General features: G+C 41.2%; 1 protein-coding gene across 3 annotated transcripts in view; it reads left to right on the top strand.

Moving 5' to 3' along the window:
• Positions 1-20,290, top strand: part of Negr1 (neuronal growth regulator 1) — a 738,499-nt gene that overhangs the window by 572,994 nt on the left and 145,215 nt on the right. For 2 of the 3 annotated variants that reach the window (XM_028882947.2, XM_037207286.1), the window contains exon 6: positions 7,235-7,386. In XM_028882947.2, the coding sequence (XP_028738780.1) occupies positions 7,235-7,386 (152 nt within the window). Of the gene's footprint in view, positions 1-7,234; positions 7,387-17,127; positions 17,196-20,290 lie in introns of those variants that run through there. The other variant, XM_028882948.2, reaches the window with a different exon arrangement.

Below are 20,290 nucleotides of genomic sequence, written 5' to 3' on the forward strand. Positions count from 1 at the left end.
CAGGGGTACAAGCCTTGTTTATACCTGTCTTAGGATTTCTACTGCTGTGTAGAGACATTATGACCATGACAACTCTTATAAAGGGAAACATTTAATTGGGGCTAGCTTACAGTTTCAGAAATTTAATCCGTTATCATCATGACTGGTGGCATGCAGGCAGCATGGTGCTGAAGGATCTGGGAGTCCTACATTTTGATCCATAGCCAACAGGAAGTGAACTCTGTCACTGGGCATGGCTTGAGCATATATGAGACCTCAAAGCCCACTTCCATGATGACACACTTCCTCCAACAAGGCCATACCTACTCCAACAAAGTCACACCTAATAGTGCCATTCCCTACTGGGACCATTTTCTTTCAAACCGCCACAACACTCAGGGCCTCTTATTGCTTCTCTTATTGTTCAGACCTTACTGTGTTTTACTGTGAGTCATTTTCCCTTGATACCTCTGGAATGATACCTCCTGCCCCGGGAGGAGGTTCTTCAACTGGACTCTTGGATATTCACCCCATCCTCAGTTCCATCAGTGTATCCATTTCTCTTGCTAAGTTCTAGTCTGTACGAGTCAGGATCCTTTCATTGCCCTTTTCCTGGCACCTGACATGATGTTTGTGTAACTATGTGTTGCATGAGTGAGTTATGGTCATAGTAATTCTAAGCTCATCCCACCCCACCCCTGTCTCTGTGCATCCAAGCTCACATTTGTGCACTTCTCCACACACAAGTGTGCACACGTGAGTGGAGAAGAGGTTACCTGGGTTGGTCACTGGAAATGAACTGTCCACGCTGTTTTTTGAAAAATAAGATGTCTTAGGGGTTTGGATCTTGTCAAATAGGCTAGTTTAGATGGCCATCAAGCCTCAGGAATCATCCTGTCTTCAGGGCCTCAGCACTGGGATTCTAAGTGTATGCCACCATGCCTGGTTTTATTTCTCTTTTGTTGTTGTTTGGTTTGTTGGTTTTATTTTTTAACATGGGTTTATGAGATCAGCCTCAAGACCTGGTGCTTATAAGGCAAGTACTTCACCCAGTGATCCATCTCCCCAAAGTCACTTGCAAATGGGAAAGGGGGAGGACATCCAACTGACCCTCTTGCCTTAATCAGCGTGAACCCAACCCCAACATGATGAGAAAAAGGAACGTAGTTTCTGTTGCTTACCTGTGGCTTCCTTCTATGTGATTGTCAGCTCAGAAGTATGTCTGTATTGTTATGCTTCAGTATAAAACTCAACATTAAACCCTTGGGCACCCAGTTATTAGGAAAACAGTTCAAACAGAGTGGAGAGATTCGGTCGTTGCCAAGGTTGTCAGCAGGACCCACTATTAATAGGAGGAGTTGGCCCTGCAGTGTAGCCTTGATTATTTTATGTGGGACTTAAAGGGTCCCCCCAGTGTAAATGAAGCTATCACTAGTAAGGCAGCCCCAAAGTCTCTGATCTAAAATTATTAATTTCATTAAAATTGATAGAGTAAGCAAGGCATACATTTTAAATAGCTTAATAAAGTCTAAAATCATTAAAGTGCACTAATGTATTATAATAATATTAATTTATTCAAATGCACAACTAAAGATAGAGATCCCTTAGGGCTCCGTGATGCATGACAGTCTTCAGAGTGCTCCCAGGAATAAGTGCTACCCTCCTGTCCTCCAGTCTCCAGTGTCAAGCCACACAATAAACTAACAGGTTGCTACAGCAGCACACACATGGGCTCACATCCACACTTCAGCTCTCGCTCCTCCTTTCGCTTTGGTTTCCTTTTCCTGCCCCGAGGACCCGCCCCCCCCCCCAAGCCTGGATGAGATGGATAATGGGCATATGACCGATACGGAGTTCGGCATGTCTTGAAGTCACAGTGCTGTGATCTTTGTCATCACCCACCTTGCTTTAAAAATAATTTACTGCCAGGTGGTGATGGCGCATGCCTCTAATCCCAGCACTTGGGAGGCAGAGGCAGGTGAATCCGAGTCCAGCCTGGGCTACAGAGTGAGTTCCAGGAAAGGTACAAAGCTACACAGAGAAACCCTGTCTTAAAAAACCAAAAATAGTAATAATAAAATAATAATTTCCTTATTCAATATTTAATATTTTGCTGTGGCCTGAGAAGCAGTGTATCCATTCTAAGGAATAGACCCTATCACTGAACAATGGCTTCACCTGTCATAATCTAGTGCCTCTTCATTTGAGGTACATATACTTAAAGAATATACATTGTCATTTAAAAACCATTTTTATACCCATGGTTGGCTACTAGGTTAGTTTATCCCATTTCACAGATGAAAACATGAAGGCTTATAAGGATATAACAGCCTAATTAATGTAGCTGAGCGTGTGGCAGTCACTGTGTGTCCATGCTTTAAGCTGTCAGCACTATTCTACAATGTGCTAAGGATACACTAAGTAACAAAGGCATGTGAAATGTTTTCACTAAACAGTTTCACATTCACAGGCAAGAGGGACATGAACATGTGAAGATGTGCAACGTAATCCATGTTAGGAGATGTGATTGACCCACAACTCCCCTAGAACTTGGACTCTGGAGACAGTTTTATAACTAAAGAAGTCACATTTTTGGCCCATGGCTGATTTTCTGCCAGTCTTGACCATGCTGCACAGGAGAGATTGTTCCCCCTCTAACTATATAATGGGCCAACAGATAAAACTACAAGCAGTGACTCCAGCTGGGGGTGTGTGTGCTGGGGCACATTCAGGGGGAGCACATTCACTGCCTCTCATCCCAGGCTATGTGCAGCTGAGAGACTGACTCCAGGGGAGGCCAATGGCAGCTGTGTACCAAGCTTAACTCACAGCAGAACTAAGCCCCGGCATTAGTCACAAGGTCCAGAAAGATATTCAGGAAGCTCTCAGAATGAAAGCTTGCTGTTCAGTTGACTTTCTACCCCATTAGACTTACTGCCTGGATTGAGCCCAGCTTTCCTAGCATGGCTGCAGCATGTCAGCTAGATATTTAGTTCTGCTGGTGCTTTTCCATGGCCCAACTCAACTTTCCTGAAGCACCTGTCTGCAGATCCAACTCAACATCCAGTTTCTGCTTGAAGAGGTCAACACTAACCGCTATGCTGCCTGGACACCAGCAATCAGAGGAGATCCAGATTTGAATAGAGGCTCTGTTAATTATTGGATGGTAGAAGATGAATTAGCTTAATTTTTCTAAACTTCTGCCTCCTCATCTCTAAACTAGGACTAATCACACCTATCTCCCAGGGCTGCTAAGAACATTCATTCATATTCTCACCAGGTGTTCACTGAATGAATGTCTTACTTAACACTACACATTCATGCACAAATACTGAAGAATTTCAGTTATAAATGTATTAGAGAACAACTACCATCTTCCACATATATGTGTACAATGAGAATAGAAATATAGTCATGATTCTGGGGCTATGGCATTTATTGTTAATTCTAATCTGGAAAGAAAGAGCCAGCAATAGTCCCAAAAGTGGAGTGAGGCCTGAGACTAAGCAAGGCACACTGCTGCTGCCCCAGTTACATTTGCAGTCTTAGCAATTGATGCTGACACTATGTTGTTGGGTTTTCTCTGGTGACTTTGCTACTGGCTCTCTTGGTCACCTTAGATAGCTATAGCCCAGAGGAAATGATGATTGCAATTTGTGATCATTTGATAGCTAGGCATCCCTGGTTTCCATGTGTTACCTTTGGTGCCAGAAAATACAGGACTCTGTTCTAATACAGTAATTCCCTGTGGGACTGTGCTCACGGTAGCTCAAGAAGATGCTGGTAAAGCAAACAGCCTGCCACTCACACGTTTATGAGGCAAAGACAGAGGGAGAGTCAGATCAATGGCCCTCAATTTGAAGCAAACTTCACCTGGGCCAGGAGGGAAGGACAGCAGGGTCTGCAGTTATTGAAGGACCTTACCCCCAAGTTCTCCCGGGAAAAGTAAGCAAGGACAAATGGCCAGGTACGTCCTTGTAAAGCTCCACATGCTCCAGCTGCTCTTATAAAGAACAAGAAGCCGTGTGTATGGCATTAACTCCTAGTTTAGCAAAGATTCTCTTCAGACAGGATACAAGCAGCCAACAATCAGTCAATATAAAACAATATAAGAATGATTATCTAGCTATATTTCTATCTCTTTCTCATTCCTTTCTTTCTTTCTTTCTTTCTTTTTTTCTGGATATCCTGGAACTCATTTTGTAGACCAGGCTGGCCTCAAACTCACAGAGATCTGCCTGCTTCTGCCTCTCAATGCTGGGATTAAGGGTGTGTGCGACCACTGCCCGGCTCTCTCTGTATCTAAAGCACCTCATGTAGCCTAGGCTAGCCTCCAACTTCCTATGTGATTTCAGATGACCTTGAAGAATTAGAATGTTTGCCCTGTCTCCACCACCTAATTAGAAGTATATGCTATCACACTTATAAGATGTTTGGGATCAAATCCAGGTTTGCATTCTAGAGCAGTACTCTACCAAGTTACCTATGTCCTTACCCAAGAAAGTCTCTTCATAAACACACACACACACACACACACACACACACACACACACACACACACACATATATATATATATATATATATATATATATATATATATATGTTTTGATCACATTAATGGCATACATGCTACAGCTTTTAGGCAGGCTCATATTTTGGCATTCAGTGACTAGGGGAGTGTTCTTTTCCTTGGTATCAGCCTTCAGAAATCCAGAGTTTGTGGTAATTAAGTCTCTGACCACTTGACATAAGGCTCCCTCTCCCACCTCATAATGATTTAGTAAATGTTTTCAAAATTGATTGAATATTTGATAAAATTCTCAAGCCAAGATACATGTGATAAAAAGCACAGAGGCACATCCTCTGGACATACAAATCACTCCAGTAGTTGTACTCTTTCAAAGACAGCTTTGCAAAACACTCCAGGAGAAGAACATGTCTTAAAGGGTGTTTAAGGGATCAGCAGATCTCAAACTTTCAGCTGTTGAAGGAAGTTAGCTATAGACTTCATTAATTTCAGGAAAGTAGCTTCCCCTAGAGACAGTCTTGAGGAAAGACACTTCTCTCTGTCATTGCCCTCATCATCTCCTGGCTGTTGGGTTGGGTGCTCTGATGTGCTGCTGTGATAATGGTGCAGATGCTACTGCTGGGATGTTAAAGCCTGAGCTGCATAGAGCGTAGGCACACTGCATGCATGACTCAGTGACATCTGCAGCTTCATCTCACTGAAGAGCGGAAAGTAGAAGCCAACTCACCCAGAGAGATAGCCGTGACAAAGTTAAGCAACGGAGCCAGAGAGCTTCTGGATGTATTATTCCCTTGAGAACATCTCAGAGCTCAGCCAGTGGAAGATTCTAGATCATTTCTTCTCAGTTCTGTAGCAACAAGACAGTTCTGGTTTGGGGCACATCACGGATTCAGGAGTCCAGGAAATTGCAGAGCCCTTGCAAAGTGTGTCTCTAACATGTAAGGCCACAGTGACTTAAACCCCAGTACCAAAGCAGGCAGGGAAATGAGACTGGTCTGTACATGTAGCATATGCAATCTTTTTAAAATAAAGTATTTAAGGGGATGCATGCAGATGTTTCCCAGTTGATAGAGTGCTCACTTATCCCTGGGTTCAATCTCAGGCATCAAATTATATTACTTATTTAATTAATCAATTGGTTAAAGGTTATTAGTATGAGGCATGAAGGTGTACAATAAGGCACTGGGAATTTAGCACACATGTTCATAGGTTTAAAATATTTTTGTCCTATTTTCTCATTTAGAATTGGGGACCATTATTACTGCTGAAGTTTAAATTTTGTTTAGTCTTTATTCTACTAAAGTTTTATTAATCTTTTTAAAAATTGCATTTTGAATAAGTCAAATTCAACCACTAAGGAAACTGAAATAATACCCAGAGTAATCATATCTCACTACTTCTGATTTTCATTACACGCAGAATGGTTTGTCATGATTCAGTGCAAGCTACAGAGCATAAGTGAATGCAGACTCCACAGAGGCCATGTATGAGCTTCTTCATGATCAGACATGTATGGTACTAAAACAAACATACATGAGAGGAAAATCTAACTGGCCATTTGCAGGGTGAATTTACCCACCTTGTATTACTGTGTCTCTTTTACATAAATCTGAGATTAATCAAGCAGAAAGTAGAATCTGGTTTTATCCTCATTGAGATGGAATTTATGTTTATAGAGAAAATTTCTTCAATTTGGCTTCATCTCATGGTTAATCTGACTCCACTGACCTATATAATACTCCGTGTACTTGGAACATCACTGTGAATGGTACACAATTCCAACGTCAAAGAAAATATGTCCCCGTGATCTGGACTCTTAGGAGATTCAAACAATTCGATCTGTCCAGAAAACCTCATATGTGTGCAAACTGACAGAACAATGCAAGAGTAGGTTACACAGGGAAGAGAGTCATTTGGAAGCAATAGCAAAATATGAACCAGATGGCAGGAGGTCTGGGTGACAGGAACAGCAGGAGGTCAGAGCTAAGGGTCAAATCAGGAAGAGGCAGGAACAGGGAGAGATGTGACCTGTTTCTACAACATGGAGCCATGTTAGCTCACTTGAATGAGGGCCTCAGTTGCTGTGTCTGGAGAGAGACACTCATCAAGTCAGTAGTATCAAGTAGAAGTCATTCCTAAAATGGGACAGATGTACTGATGCCTTCTAAATGCTGTCTTCACTTACTGTACTTCTCTCTCTAGGTTAAAGGGAGTCATCTCTGCCTTGGTTGTCCATGGCAACAGCTACACAGCATTGACTTTTGACTTGAATTCTATCACAGTTGTAACATGATTTCAAAGGCATTACCCATGAATGCCATCCAAAGTGTCTTAGGCCCTATAAAGTAGCCAGCTTACACAGGAGCAATCCGCCCAGCTTTTGGTCCAGTGTCTAAATCTACTTCCTTTTTCTTCTTCCTGGGCTTTGACAGATAAGAAGCATTTGCACTGCTGAATTAATTTGTACACTAGTAAGAACACACATGAAGACCATGGTCTGGCTTGTCATGTAGCAGGCTAATTCATCAGTGCAAGGGACAGCTATCCAGAACTCAAATCCACCAGAGTCAGAGAAGTGTTATAGAACAGAATTAATTCCATTTTGCTGAGGTCCATGTAGACGTAGCTATACTGTAGACTGCAGGTTTCCATGGCAACTCTGCCTAAGCGGAACTTAAAACTGATGTTCAAGACCCATACTTACTAGAGTGTATTCTGTTTTCTAGGCTCTTCAATGGCCAACAAGGAATTATCATTCAGAATTTTAGCACAAGGTCCATCCTCACAGTGACCAATGTGACACAGGAGCACTTCGGCAACTATACTTGTGTGGCTGCCAATAAATTGGGCACAACCAACGCAAGCCTGCCCCTCAACCGTAAGTAACCAAGTCACAAAGCAGATTCCAGGACTTCCAAGCTTCTCTGCATGAGCAGAAATGAAGCCCCAGCATGGAGTATGCTCACCTTAGGACTTATCCTAATATAATCAGTACATTAGAAACAGGAAGTTTGTTCTGAAATTATCTGGATGTTTGAGAACCTTATAATACCTGTAAACTTCTATATGTAAAAGTGTCTTAGAGTTGCGTGCATGGAGGGCAGGGGGGTTTTTACAGAAGATGGCTGAAACCATCTTCTGATTGAAGATGGTTAGTGGAGCTTTGCCTTTGTTTTTGTTTTTGGTTTTTTAAAGTTCTTTCTTGCAGCATGGAATAACCATGACTTGAGTTTACTCTTGGTTGTTCTTAGACACTCATCTTGGAGTCACCAAAAATTCACATGCTATAAATGAAATGAAATAGTGAGTTAGTAAGCATGGAGGAAGTATTCTATCTACCTACATAGCATGTTTTCTCAAACCTATATCTAGAAATACTATGTAGAGATTGAGATAAATGCTACATTGTCAATGCATCCAAATGCAATGGGCTGTCTCTTGGTGAGTTTAAGCCAAGAGTAAGCAGGGCCAATCAGTCAAAAAGGGAGAAAGATGGATTCACTGCTGTAGATAGAGTGTGGATTCATTCACAAAGCGGCAGCATCTCCTATCTAACAAAGTGTGGGATTGTTATTTAAAGAGCCTATATTTATGTATATGGGTAAGAATTTGAGGATCACCATGTCTGAGCAGAATACTTTTGAGCATGTTCAGCTTGAGGTCATAGATTTTTAAAGGAAACGTGGTAGGCCCATCGGGGATGTGCTTAGCTCGGGGTCATGGGCTTCTGTTCCAAAGACTGAAAAGGCAGACATGAGCACCTTTGGGCATGATCCATTTTCTCTGAAAGTTTAGCAGATGAAAGGAAGGGATACTTTGAAACTATATTAGTGTATTTGCCCTCAAGGTGCCTGCCTGTCTTCAGAGCTCACACTAATTCATCTCAGGGACTAGAAGTGAATGACCAGCAGCCCTGGGGACCTACAGGAGGGGAAATCTACACTAATGCTCTTCTCAAAAATTACGATTAGTTCCTTTTGGAAGCTGAGTGACTTACAAATCGTTACAACCATAAAATACCACTCATTTTAAAATTGAGTCTTTTTCAAAATATTCAGAGAAGAATGCAGATGCACTGCTTCCTCAATTCCACAAGGTTGTCTGAGTTCTTCTTCCAAAGTTAACGTTCTTACTGTAATGTGGCACATATACTCCTGTTAGCCTGTGGTGACAAGTCACCTGGGAAATGCAGGTGCTGTGTCATTCACCACAGGCAGGGGCATTTCCCCTTTGTAGAAACCAAAATGGGATGAAGATGTTCCATCTCACTTAGACCCACACTTCAGTGTATTTATGTTATGATTTATGAGCTTTGAATTGAGTTTATGTCAACCTTTTCATTATTTTAGCTCAATATTTTCTAGTATTTCTTAGCACTGATTTTTGAAAGGAAAACATTCTCTGCCATGTAAGGGCCTTCTGTGAAATCCTTCCTAAGTTTTTCTCCATATTTTATATGGCATCATGATTAGTAACAAAAGCCATTGAAAATATTGGGAGCAGTGTGATTCCAATTTAATGTGACTATTCACAGTTCTGTAGCATACTGTAAATGTTTTATATGACTTAAATATTCAGAAATCTGGAAGAATAAATGAATTTATAAAAAGCAAAGAAAATCTGAGGGTTAATAACATGTTAACTAGCTAGAAAATTTTTAAATCACAGCCTGTGTTCAAAAACGAAGTAATAATAGCCTGACAAATTAGAAACAAATGTCACTTATTTAAATGTATGTGATTTTAAAACGTGTTTCAAGATGTGAAAACGAGGCTAGACTCAATCTTTCTCTTTCTCTCTCTCAAACACACACACACACACACAAACACACACACATACACACACAAACACACACAAACACACACACACACAAACACACACACAAACACACGTGCAGACACGCACACACACTCACACACAGTCTCTTGCTCACTCACTCCTAACTATTAACATAGTTTTCATGATTTGTTAATAAAGACAGAAAGGACAGACTTTTCTATATCTGTGAACTGGTCCTGGATAGTTGATGATGTGTCTATATATGTAGAACTCTTCCCTATAATATCCAAAGCTCTTTTACACTAAGCATTTCTATTCTGTACTATAATTATTGTTTTTGCTTTAACTTTTATTTCATTTTTGTGGTGAGAGAGATCAAATCCATGATCCTTGCATACTAGGAAGCAACACTTCCAGCCACTATACTTATTTTTCACATGTCTTGTATCTTTCTATTGAGTCCTGTGGTCTTTCAAACTGCATCATTGACTCATCAATCACTTTAGCTGCCATGTCATCAAGCACAGTGCCTACTATTAATAGATAATTAGTAAATTTTTAACAAATAAAGAAATTAAGCACTGAGTAGGAAAATGAATAGACTGATGAGTAAATGAAGGGTGAGCTGTTTTGTAACTGTGGGTCATCCTCATTAACCTCTGTAGACACCAGGTGATGCCCCAGGCATCAGAAATGACATTTACTGTTACTTTAGCCTAGGCCAGATTCTATCCTAAGTTCTTACAGGAATTTGTTCATTTAATCCTCACATAACTCAAAGATGAGGTTCTCAAGTCCCCCCTTTGCAAATGAGGAAACTTAGAAAGAGTATGGTAGGTGGCAAAGACCATCAGATTCAACCATGATAAAGCCAAAGCTTGAGTCTCTGCTGTCTGGCTCTCAGGTTCAAGCTCTGAGACACTCTCCCTCACTACCTAAATCTAAGAGCATAAAACCACCCGCAGAATGAAAGATGATCATGGTCACTTGAAACATGGTTTAGAAATAATCTCTGTGTATAACTGCCTCCCTCATAGGTTTGATCAGCTACTGTCTGTAGTCTTTAGGATAAATCTCGCCACTATTTCAGTCTACTTTTGGTTAGCAAAAATCTCACATTTTCCAGATCATCAAAGTGATACAGGGCAATCTGTAAGTTCAGGGTGAGCCAAAGATAAGACTATGTATAAGGAAAGCCAGTGCACTGAGGTATGAACATGTGTGAGGGAGACAGAGGAGGGAGAAACAGAACATGTGGGAATGTGTGTATGTCTGTTTTACATCATGGGAGTCAATCAGATCTTATTTGAAGCTAAGGTTTACTACACATCATCTATGTGTGTCTTTATGTAAGTTACATGGGTTTCAAATCCTTAGTTAATGCATTAGTAAACTGAGGGTAATCATAGTTCCCACCTCACAAGGTAGGAATTTGATAATGCCTTTAATACACCTCACTCTGGAGCAAAGGAGGTATTCAGAAAATGTAGTCATTGTTACTATTTCCTTACATATATAACTCTTAGTTCAATGCATCTGAAAGAACACTATGGTATACTGGGGATAAATGACTTTATCTGATGGCTGTCTATCTACTGCTTGCCTGAGGGCTTCTCTGGTAAACAATCGACTTGCATGAAAGATGGAGGAAAACAGGCTTGAAATAATCTCCTAAATCTAACTCATAAGCTTGCCTCATACCTCTCTTACTGCAGTGACCAGGATTTGTGGATGTTAATTCCTCATTAAATGACCTGTCCACAGTGCAATGATTCAGGCATCTGGGATCTTCCAAATGTGAAGACGGAATGAACACACAATTCCATGTGGCACTCATGTGACTGATTCAGTAGTAGCTCCCACTTTTCAAATATGTATGCTGATAGCCTGCAATGTTCAAAGCCATAGGCCATGTATTAGAGAGAGCAGAGTAAGTAGATAGATAATGTCTCTTCAAGGAGCTCAGAAAAGTGAGAGTAAAGAACCAGGGGGATAAATGAGTCCAGTGCAGAATCGTCAACAATGCTGTTCTGGAGCAGGGAAGGGCTCCCAATCCAGGTTCAAGGGCCCTGACGGGGCTGTCACCCTAGAAAAGCTGAAATCACTATTTAAATTTTAAGCAACCAATATGCATCTCAATACACCACCTGAGCTATCATTTTTTCATTCTCTGAGGCAGAATTTTCAAAAGTTCAACTCGACGATAATCATGAACACAGAGTACAATGGCCCAAATGATAGCATCATGACCAGAAGCCAGACAGGAGTCTGTATTCCCAGAGAGAGGGGCACAATTGGTTGGTCTTGGGTAGGAGGCAATGGTGAAAGATGAATAGTCATGTAGAACAGCTCATGTGATGGCAGGGAAGAATGGAACAACCAGACCCACTTGAGGACATGCTGTCCTTTCCTAGGGCTACAGTAAAGGGTAAGAAAAGCAAGATTGTGAAGAAAGTCTGGACTAACTGACAAGTATTGGAACAGGCTTGAACAGGTGTTTCAACTTTGTGCTTGGAGTCATTGAATGGTTTTAAGGAAGGAATTATATGAGCAGATCTGGATTCTGAAGACTTTGTTAGACTGTGTGGATTCTAAAGCCACACACAAACTTTAAATAACTTGGGTAAAGAAAAATAATGCAAAAAAATTAGCCAAGATGAAAACTGAGAGGTGTGAAGTAGTAGCCAAATCTGCAGAGAGTAGGAAAGGGAAGGGAGCAGCTGACTCCTGATGGTTAGTGTGGCTGACATTACCAGAAGAGGAACATTGACAGAGGACTCACTTTTAGCACTTGGGAAGATGAGTGGTTCATTTTCAGACATTTTAATTTGAGACAATATACTGTAGACAGTTGGACATAGAGTTTAGGAAAGAGACACTCTGGAAGATATCAGGACAGGATGAAGATTGATAAGAACAGGTCAGATTGCTCATAAAAACAGGAACATGAAACACATGGAGGAAAGATATCCAGAGGAAGGCTAATGATGAGCCACTGTTGTTAGTGATTTCTCTAGAGCAATTTCTGTGGAAAACTGGGAATGGATAGCAAGTTTCAATAGACTGAAGTTAAATGGAGATGAAGGAGCTGAGATATGGGTAAAGACCTCACTTCCTGGAGGTTAGGCTATATAAAGGAGAATCAGAGCTGTCATTCTGGATGCTTCCACAAAGCACCTGGTCTGCTTAGGCTAACAGGCTAGTGTCCATGTACCTGTCAGTCACTCCCTGGCCTGCCAAGCTGATGCCCTGGCCTCAGTGAGTTTCCTAACCAGACATCAGTCCTATTTTATACAGGCCACCCCCATCCACTTGAAGCTTCTTCTTCCTCCTATTTGGGCTCTGAAAGAAACAAAGAAGGGCTTTGATTTCCACATTTGGCCACCTTAGAACCCTTTCTCTTAAGGCTTTAGGTTGCAGTTGTAGAAGGAACTATAATTTTAAGCAGAGATTTTTAGTAATTTTGTCAATAAAATTACTTTAAATTGCTACAAGAGTACTCATTGTCAAGTGAGAGGGGAAATAGATGGTAGAAAGACAGTGAAAAGCAGGAGAGAGAGAGAGAGAGAGAGAGAGAGAGAGAGAGAGAGAGAGAGAGAGAGAGAGAGAGAGAGCTCTGCAGCACCGGGTAGCTCAGGGCTTAAGAAAGGCTCTTAATACAATTCATAAAGGATAACACCATGATAACTACCAATAATAGAATTCCTTATTAAGTACAAACTCTGGGACTCAAAGCTTTATATTTTATTGTTGGTTTTTACCTGTGTTATGAGAAACACAAGAATTATTCTGTGTCTGTTCCTTGAAGGAAGGAAACAGAGTGATCTCACCCTGCCATCTATGGGTCCCATTCCTCAAGTGCTGGCTGAATGTTAGAAGGGACTCCATCTTGACAATCCTATCTTTGTGTAGCAAAAACTACACATTGCAAGAACTTTGCTCCTTACTTTCTCACCAAAACTGTATGTTAACTTCAGGGTACATGTTTCCAAAAGTTCATCATCTATAGAGAAGTTGAGGAAGGAATTGATTGGAACAGAAGAAAGCTGCAGAAGCAAGTGGGCTTATAATCCACATAGCTTTGCAATAGTGCAGCTTACTCCTGAGACCCAATGTGTGAACATGCATGGGGCAAGTCCAGCCTGAAAACCAACAGAGAAACTGTTTACAGTTACAGAGTAGATAGGGACATCCCTGTGATATATGGATGCCAACCACCCTATAAATATGATCCCAAGTATCTTGTGGATCTTTTGCTGGAAGATAAGTCCTGACAATGTTATGGGGCCTTCTGGCCTATGTGCCTATATCTGTTCAAAGACACACAGTGTTCTCTTCAGCATTATACATTAAAACCTCAAATGACTCAACAAAACTCTTCCCTGCCTTTACTACCCTTCTGGAGACCAAAATGAATTTCCAATATTAAATGCTTTCACAAGAATTACTTTTTCACTCTCCAGAAAACCTCTAAGAGATTATTTGTTCTCAGCCTATATAATTTGATGGAAAATGTCTTCATGTGAAATGAAAAGCTCAGTTGGTAGCTTCTCCATAGAAGTAATAAAGGTGAAAAGAGACAGAGTGTGACAACTAGGTCTAGACTGATGCTGGTAGCTACCCTTGTTGCCTGGTTTGCCAACTTCAGATTATTCTTTATTGGATAATAATGCTTCAGTTCTCCGCTTGCTTAAAATGTCCCCAAATGCCAATAAGCTACTGTGAGTTCCAATTGCTTTAGCCTGATGTAGGTGGTTGGTCCCACCTGGAAGACAATGACAATACCACCAGTTTAAAAGTTTTATATTCTAGATCAATATGATCTTTGCTTCTACAACTTAAAAGGGATAGGATTTCTTCTTTGCTGAAAGATTGTCATCAGTCTACCCTTGGAGACTACTGAGGACACACCGCAATGTATGACCCCAAAGACCTTTATCCTTGTGGCTTTGAGATGTTAATAGGAAGGCTTTCCTAGGTGTTCTCAAAGTAAGTGTTGACAAGAATTAGTTTGGGATTTGTTCACGGACTTTGATATAGCAACAGGAGTCTATGCAATGGCATCCTGTCTGGATCCATGAAGACAAGATCAACAGAGTGAGTGCAATAACTTTGTGAGAATGGAGAATAAAAAGCAAGAAGATCTTCTCTCCCCAACTGATGGCTAGAAATTGGGTAAATTCTCAAGAAGATGGGTAAATATAACATTCCTGGACCACACACAAAAAAAAGATGGCCTCTCATGAGCCAAGGCAACAGAAGAGACTGCTGGAGCTTGGGGTGCTCCAGGCTGCCAGCTTGCCACCAGCAAAAGCAAGCACGGATGCTGCCGGAATCTAGCCCTTTGTGCAGGGGCAGAAGTGCAGAGCTGCAGACAGCTTGCCACCGGCAAAAGCAAGCACAGATGCTGCCAGAATCTAGCCCTTTGTGCCAGGGGTAGAAGTGCAGAGCTACAGACAGGGAGGATCAGACATGACAGATGCCACTTTGTGAAGCAAGAGGATCCTTCCTTCTCCCAAATGAAACCTTCTTCAATCTCTTGCTGTGTCCAGTAATGTACAACTTAATAATGGGGGTAAATTCTGAGAAATGCATCATATTCACCAACATCACAGGCTATATTCACACAAATATCAATCATATAAGGAACGACATACCTAGGCTATGTAGTACATGTGTGATACAGCATGTTGTTCTAGAACTATGATAAATAGAACACGAGGTTAAATCGAGCCAAGCAAGGGAAAAATGAAGAAATTAAGACTGCCATCAAGACATAGTAATTGTGAGATGTATATGAGGTTACTGCCAGGCTAACGCTACAGAATACTTTATGTTAAGGTCATTTTTTCTAAGTAGAGGGAGTCAGTTCTAAGCAATGTTTAAGAGGCATAGACAGGAGCTAGAGGGATGGCTTAGCGGTGAAGACAGTGTCTGCTCCTGCAGAGGACTCAGCACTCCCATAGTAAGTCACAACCATCAATTCCAGTCCCAGAGGAGCCAACAGCCTCCTCTGACCTCTGTGGGCACTGCATGCACATGGTGGACAGACACACACACAGGCAAAACTCCAGTGCACATTACATTTTTAAAGGGAAGAGAGCAGGAAGCACAGTCACTCATTAACATTCTCAAGGATTGGTTGGTTTTTGTCATTATACTGTGACACCTTTATACCACTTTGCAACAGGAGTCTTTCTGTCCATACTGCTAAGAGCCAGTGAGAATGCAAAACTGTGATGATGCTATGATAGCCGTGACATCACTGGACTGTTATAGAACTATGGGACAATCATCTCCCTTATGGTCCAACATTGGAGGACAGGTTGCAGTGTTGAGTGTGTATAACAAAGAGAATTGGAGCGACTTTGCTTGGTCTGGAATGAAACCTGGGAGGTCTTTTCATTCTCTCTCACTATCACACGGTACTGTGACAGTGAAGCCTGCCAAAATGCCAGAAGTTCCTTTGATTTGAAAACTTGTGCTCTAGAACAAACCTTTTGCTTTATAGAAGAGGAAACTGAAGGAGATGAGCCAGAGCTCACACATAAGCATCCAACGCCTACCCACTCTCTAAGTTGAGCATCTAAAGCTTTGAGTTAAGCAGATCTGAACTGGAGGATTTTGGACAGTTCTCTCAATCTTTGAGTCTTATACATCTCTCCTATGCAAGAGGAAAGAATACTTTGTTTTTATGGAGGGTTCTAAAGTTAAATAGAACAAGGCTGAGGGATGGCTCAGTTGATTGAATCTTGGTGTACAAACATGAGGACCTAAGGAAGCCACCTAAGGTCAACCTCTGACCTCTATAAACAAGTACATACATGCATATGCACACCTGCACACAGGCATACACACACACACACACACACACACACACACACACACACACACATCACATGTCACAAAAATAAATAATAAAAGTAAATAGAACACACACAGTAGCCCCCACACTACCTATTACAAAATAAGTGTACGTGAAACATCCACCTCCTTTTCCATTTTTTGTTATAGATTATACAAATGTGGAAGGATGATCATAAACAGACTAAAGTCTATGTAAACTGAACAGCTGTAACTTTGTCTCTCTGGGTACCCATGCAAACAAGCTGGTTCTTCACTTTGTTTCTTAATGAATCAATGCATATCATGATGATACCTTCCTTATTAGAATTATTAATTAATCAGCCATGCACATAAGCATTCACTTGTACTGAGTGGAGGGAGTGGGCAGGTTGATTAGAGAGGCTGTAGGAGATTAATTACTCTACCGTTGTCTTTCTCCTGGGTTAATAGGCAGTTTGACAAGTGCATTTCAATCTGCTGTAAACAACACATGCTGCCCAGAACTGACCAAGGGTCAGGAGGGAGAGGGAGAAGGAACTTTGATATTTGCCACTCTCATCAATGAACCATGAAAGGCTTCAAGCTTATGGGAATTAAGGACCTTAAAAAGTAAAAATTTATCCACACCATATAGCCAGAGGTCTGTTATTGAGATCATTGATATTCTGCCCTAAAGTGAAGAGGTTTTTATGCTCACCTATGTGGTCTCAGTCTCCTCATCTATAAAATGAGAAGACTATGTGAATCCGAGCATTCATCAGACATAATGTTCTAAGGTCCTATGGATATTGTACATTATAGAGAAAGAGTAGAATGTATTGGTTAATTTGAAGGTATATTTATACTAATATTTTCTCTACTATTTTTATCAGTGAACTCAAAATTATTTTTATTGACTGAAAATATTTTACATTTCAGTGTGTTAGATTTTGTGGTGAGTTTCAGAGTTTGTAGGGCAGCTTCCTCACTGATCTTGATGCTCTGCCCTCTCCATGGAATTCTGTTCCCTGGGAAGTTTTCTTCATATTCAGAGTTTCCTTTCTGCTGACGTGCAGCATCTGAAAGGACCCTCTTTGGACCTAATGTTTTTCTATGTTATTTTACACAACTCTAGTCCTGCAATATAAATGAGACCCAAAGGCAGCCCTGTGAACATGAGGCCTGCAGCTATGAGGACTCTTGCAGAATGAAGTCATGGCAGTATTTGAGCCCACAGTCAATCTATGACCAGACCCTTCCCACAGCCAAGCACTTCCAGGTGTCCTTCTGGAGGATGCTGCCATATTCCTTTCTTGTTATTTCTGAGAGATCTCTGAGTACCACCCCACCACACCCCAAAATTCCCTACAGCTGTGGCCAGATGTGAAGCATGATCTAAAGACCATGACAACACACAGTAGGCAGCAGACAAGCAGCTTGTCAACCTGGACCTCTGTGTTTTCATTTCTTTCTCTGAAAAAATGGAAATGTGGCACCCTATTAAGAGACCCAGGCATGTATGCCAACAAAAGCATTGTCTGTGCCCCTGTAACCAAAACCACACTTTGGTTAGTATAAGGCACAATTGTTAGACATTCCTCAAAAAGACAGAGTGGAGTGAAATTGGATTTACTTTTTATTTTTTCTTTAGATGATTTTAATTTCCAGATAAAAGCAAGAAGGGGTAACTGCTGCCACAGTGATGGTAACTCCATAGAACACACTTTCTCCAAAGCACTGTGAATTCATTTGTAGTACCTACAGCTTCTGGAGACCTCTGCTCCTCACTGAGAGCCTATCCAGCCTGGCTGAGGCTTCCTTACACAAAGGTGTGCAATTGGAATTTCTCTATCTACAGACACACGTTAGCTACCTGGCCAATGCGTGCTTCAGTGAGAGGTGATACATCAAGCAAGAAATGTTATTTCATCTTTGCTATGACCAGCATTTATATAGCTTGGATTCTTTTCCAATTTTACCTTTAAAAGAAAAAAGAAAAGGCAAGCTTCAATGTTCAACAATTTTAATGCAAAGAAGCAACTGAGCTCCTAGCTCAGAGATATGGTTTTAGATCGATTCATACTCTTCCTTCCTTTGATTTTGTTAAAGACTCAATCCAATTAGCACACATGTGGAACTGCCTAATTAGTGAGGCAGACCAAGATTCCTGCCAGAGCCAAGCAGGTCGCTATCAGTCACGTTGAAGGAATTAGTTTTCTGAAACTTTTAAAGGAAGAACTAACAACATATTCCTTGGAAACTCATAGGAATCTGGTCAGTGCTACAACTGCAGTGACATTTGTATTTTCTCTAAGACTCATGGTCCTTTAGGAGTGTTGCAGTGTGTGGATAGATGTGTGTTGTGCAGTATACACAAACTGCTGTCAGGGGATGGAGAGATGCACAGCTGTCAAGATTGTCGCTGGTTCTTCAGAGGACTTTGGTTCCCAGCACCAACATACAGCAGCCTGAAGCTCCAGCTCCAGAGGGTCCACTGCCCTCTTCTGGCTTCCACAGGCACCTGCACACATGTGAGCAGACACACACATGCCTATAAACAAAAACAAATTCATTTTATGCTGTACATCCAGTGGTGTATTATGAGTTGACACAAATTTGGCTTACCTAAAATTTTAGGAGATGTGAGCAACAGTTTACAAATTTCACTTTCCTGGAGAAATATGTTGAACGGGTTTATGTCTGTCTGGTGAGCAGGGCACCTGCTGACACTCCTCTCGGACACTGTTTGTTACACAGAACCACCTGCCAGCTACACCTGAAGAAACAGGATTGCTTTGCCAAAATCAATGTGTGTCAGTGTGTATCATCCTCTGGGACCCTCCCCTAGACTTTTCTTTGTCTCTATATTCCTTCACTTTTTCCTTCCCTTTATCCTCATTGTTTAAATTATCAAACAATGGGGTGAGGATGAAAACATCCCTCATTCTGATACCATTAGTAAAAGTTTCATCTATTTTGTCTTTTGTTTGTTTAATTTTGGTACATTTTGCATCTTCCCCATTATTTTCCTTTCTCTCTTTTTCCCTCAACTCCAAGACCAAATCAACTCCAAAGAAGACAGGCAGGTGGACAACTGCCTCTGTATCCAACAATATAGATTTGGGACAGAACCAAACAGCTTCAGAATAGGCAAGCTTAAAATTGCTTTCGAAAGCTTCATCACTGAAAATGTAATCAAACTTGACTTACCCCAAATTGATTAAGTTACAGCCTAAGGGCCAACCTTTGACCAGGGACCTTCACACCTGCATCGATCCCACATGCAATTGAATTACCCAAGCAATCCGTGCATTTTCACAGTGTTGGCCCTGGAGTGCAAATGGCCAATTTGAGAAGCGACTAGGTTTTATTTCAAATGTGTCAGAAGGTTTTCTCATAAGTTCCTGGGGGAAAATCAGGCTTACTTTTCAAAAATACTCACTTAGTCATGGAATTGGTTGCCCAGAGGGTATTTTGTTTGCTGATATCTAAGCTTGTTTTGAATGAATAAAACTTTTCTTCACCTAAGAATGTTTTCTGACTTTGAGAAGATGACTTCTAGTCCTTCCAGGTATGTGCCAAAATCTAGGAGAAAGAAGCTTTGTGGGAAAATAAGACAGTGCAGTTCTCACACAAGTGGAGATGCCACAGCAAACTGCGGTCGCAGGTCAAGAAGCAGGCTGCAGTTGTTCTTACCGTGATAGAAGCGAGAGCATCTCCCAGGAGTCTGCAGAATCCTGTCCCATGACAACACTCCACTCACTTCCTTTCCCAAACATTTGATGATATTGTCACAGGGAACAGTCACTTACATTCTTCCAAAGCAAAGCAGGCTTTAATTATGCATTCCAGTGTCTCAAGGCTGTGTCTTTTACCTGATAAATGTCACGTGTGTTTGTAGGATACCGTAGAATATTTTGAAACATAGATTTTCAATTGCATTAAGTGTATTTGCCTCCCTGGTCACACATTGTTGTCTAGTGATAAGTTGAAGCTGCGTTTCCATAGTGTCCTGGAATACACATGTTGTCTCCATGGTCCTACTGTAAATTCTTGCTTCTCCTAGTCTGTAACTTAGACCCACTGTTGGAACTTTGTGTCATTTACTCTCCCAGGCCTCTGGTGACTACTGCTCTACTCCCAACTCCACTGCATGATGACCTCCAGGCCCATCCATG

This window comes from Peromyscus leucopus, chromosome 6, assembly GCF_004664715.2.
Source record: "Peromyscus leucopus breed LL Stock chromosome 6, UCI_PerLeu_2.1, whole genome shotgun sequence".
Lineage (NCBI taxonomy): Eukaryota > Metazoa > Chordata > Mammalia > Rodentia > Cricetidae > Peromyscus > Peromyscus leucopus.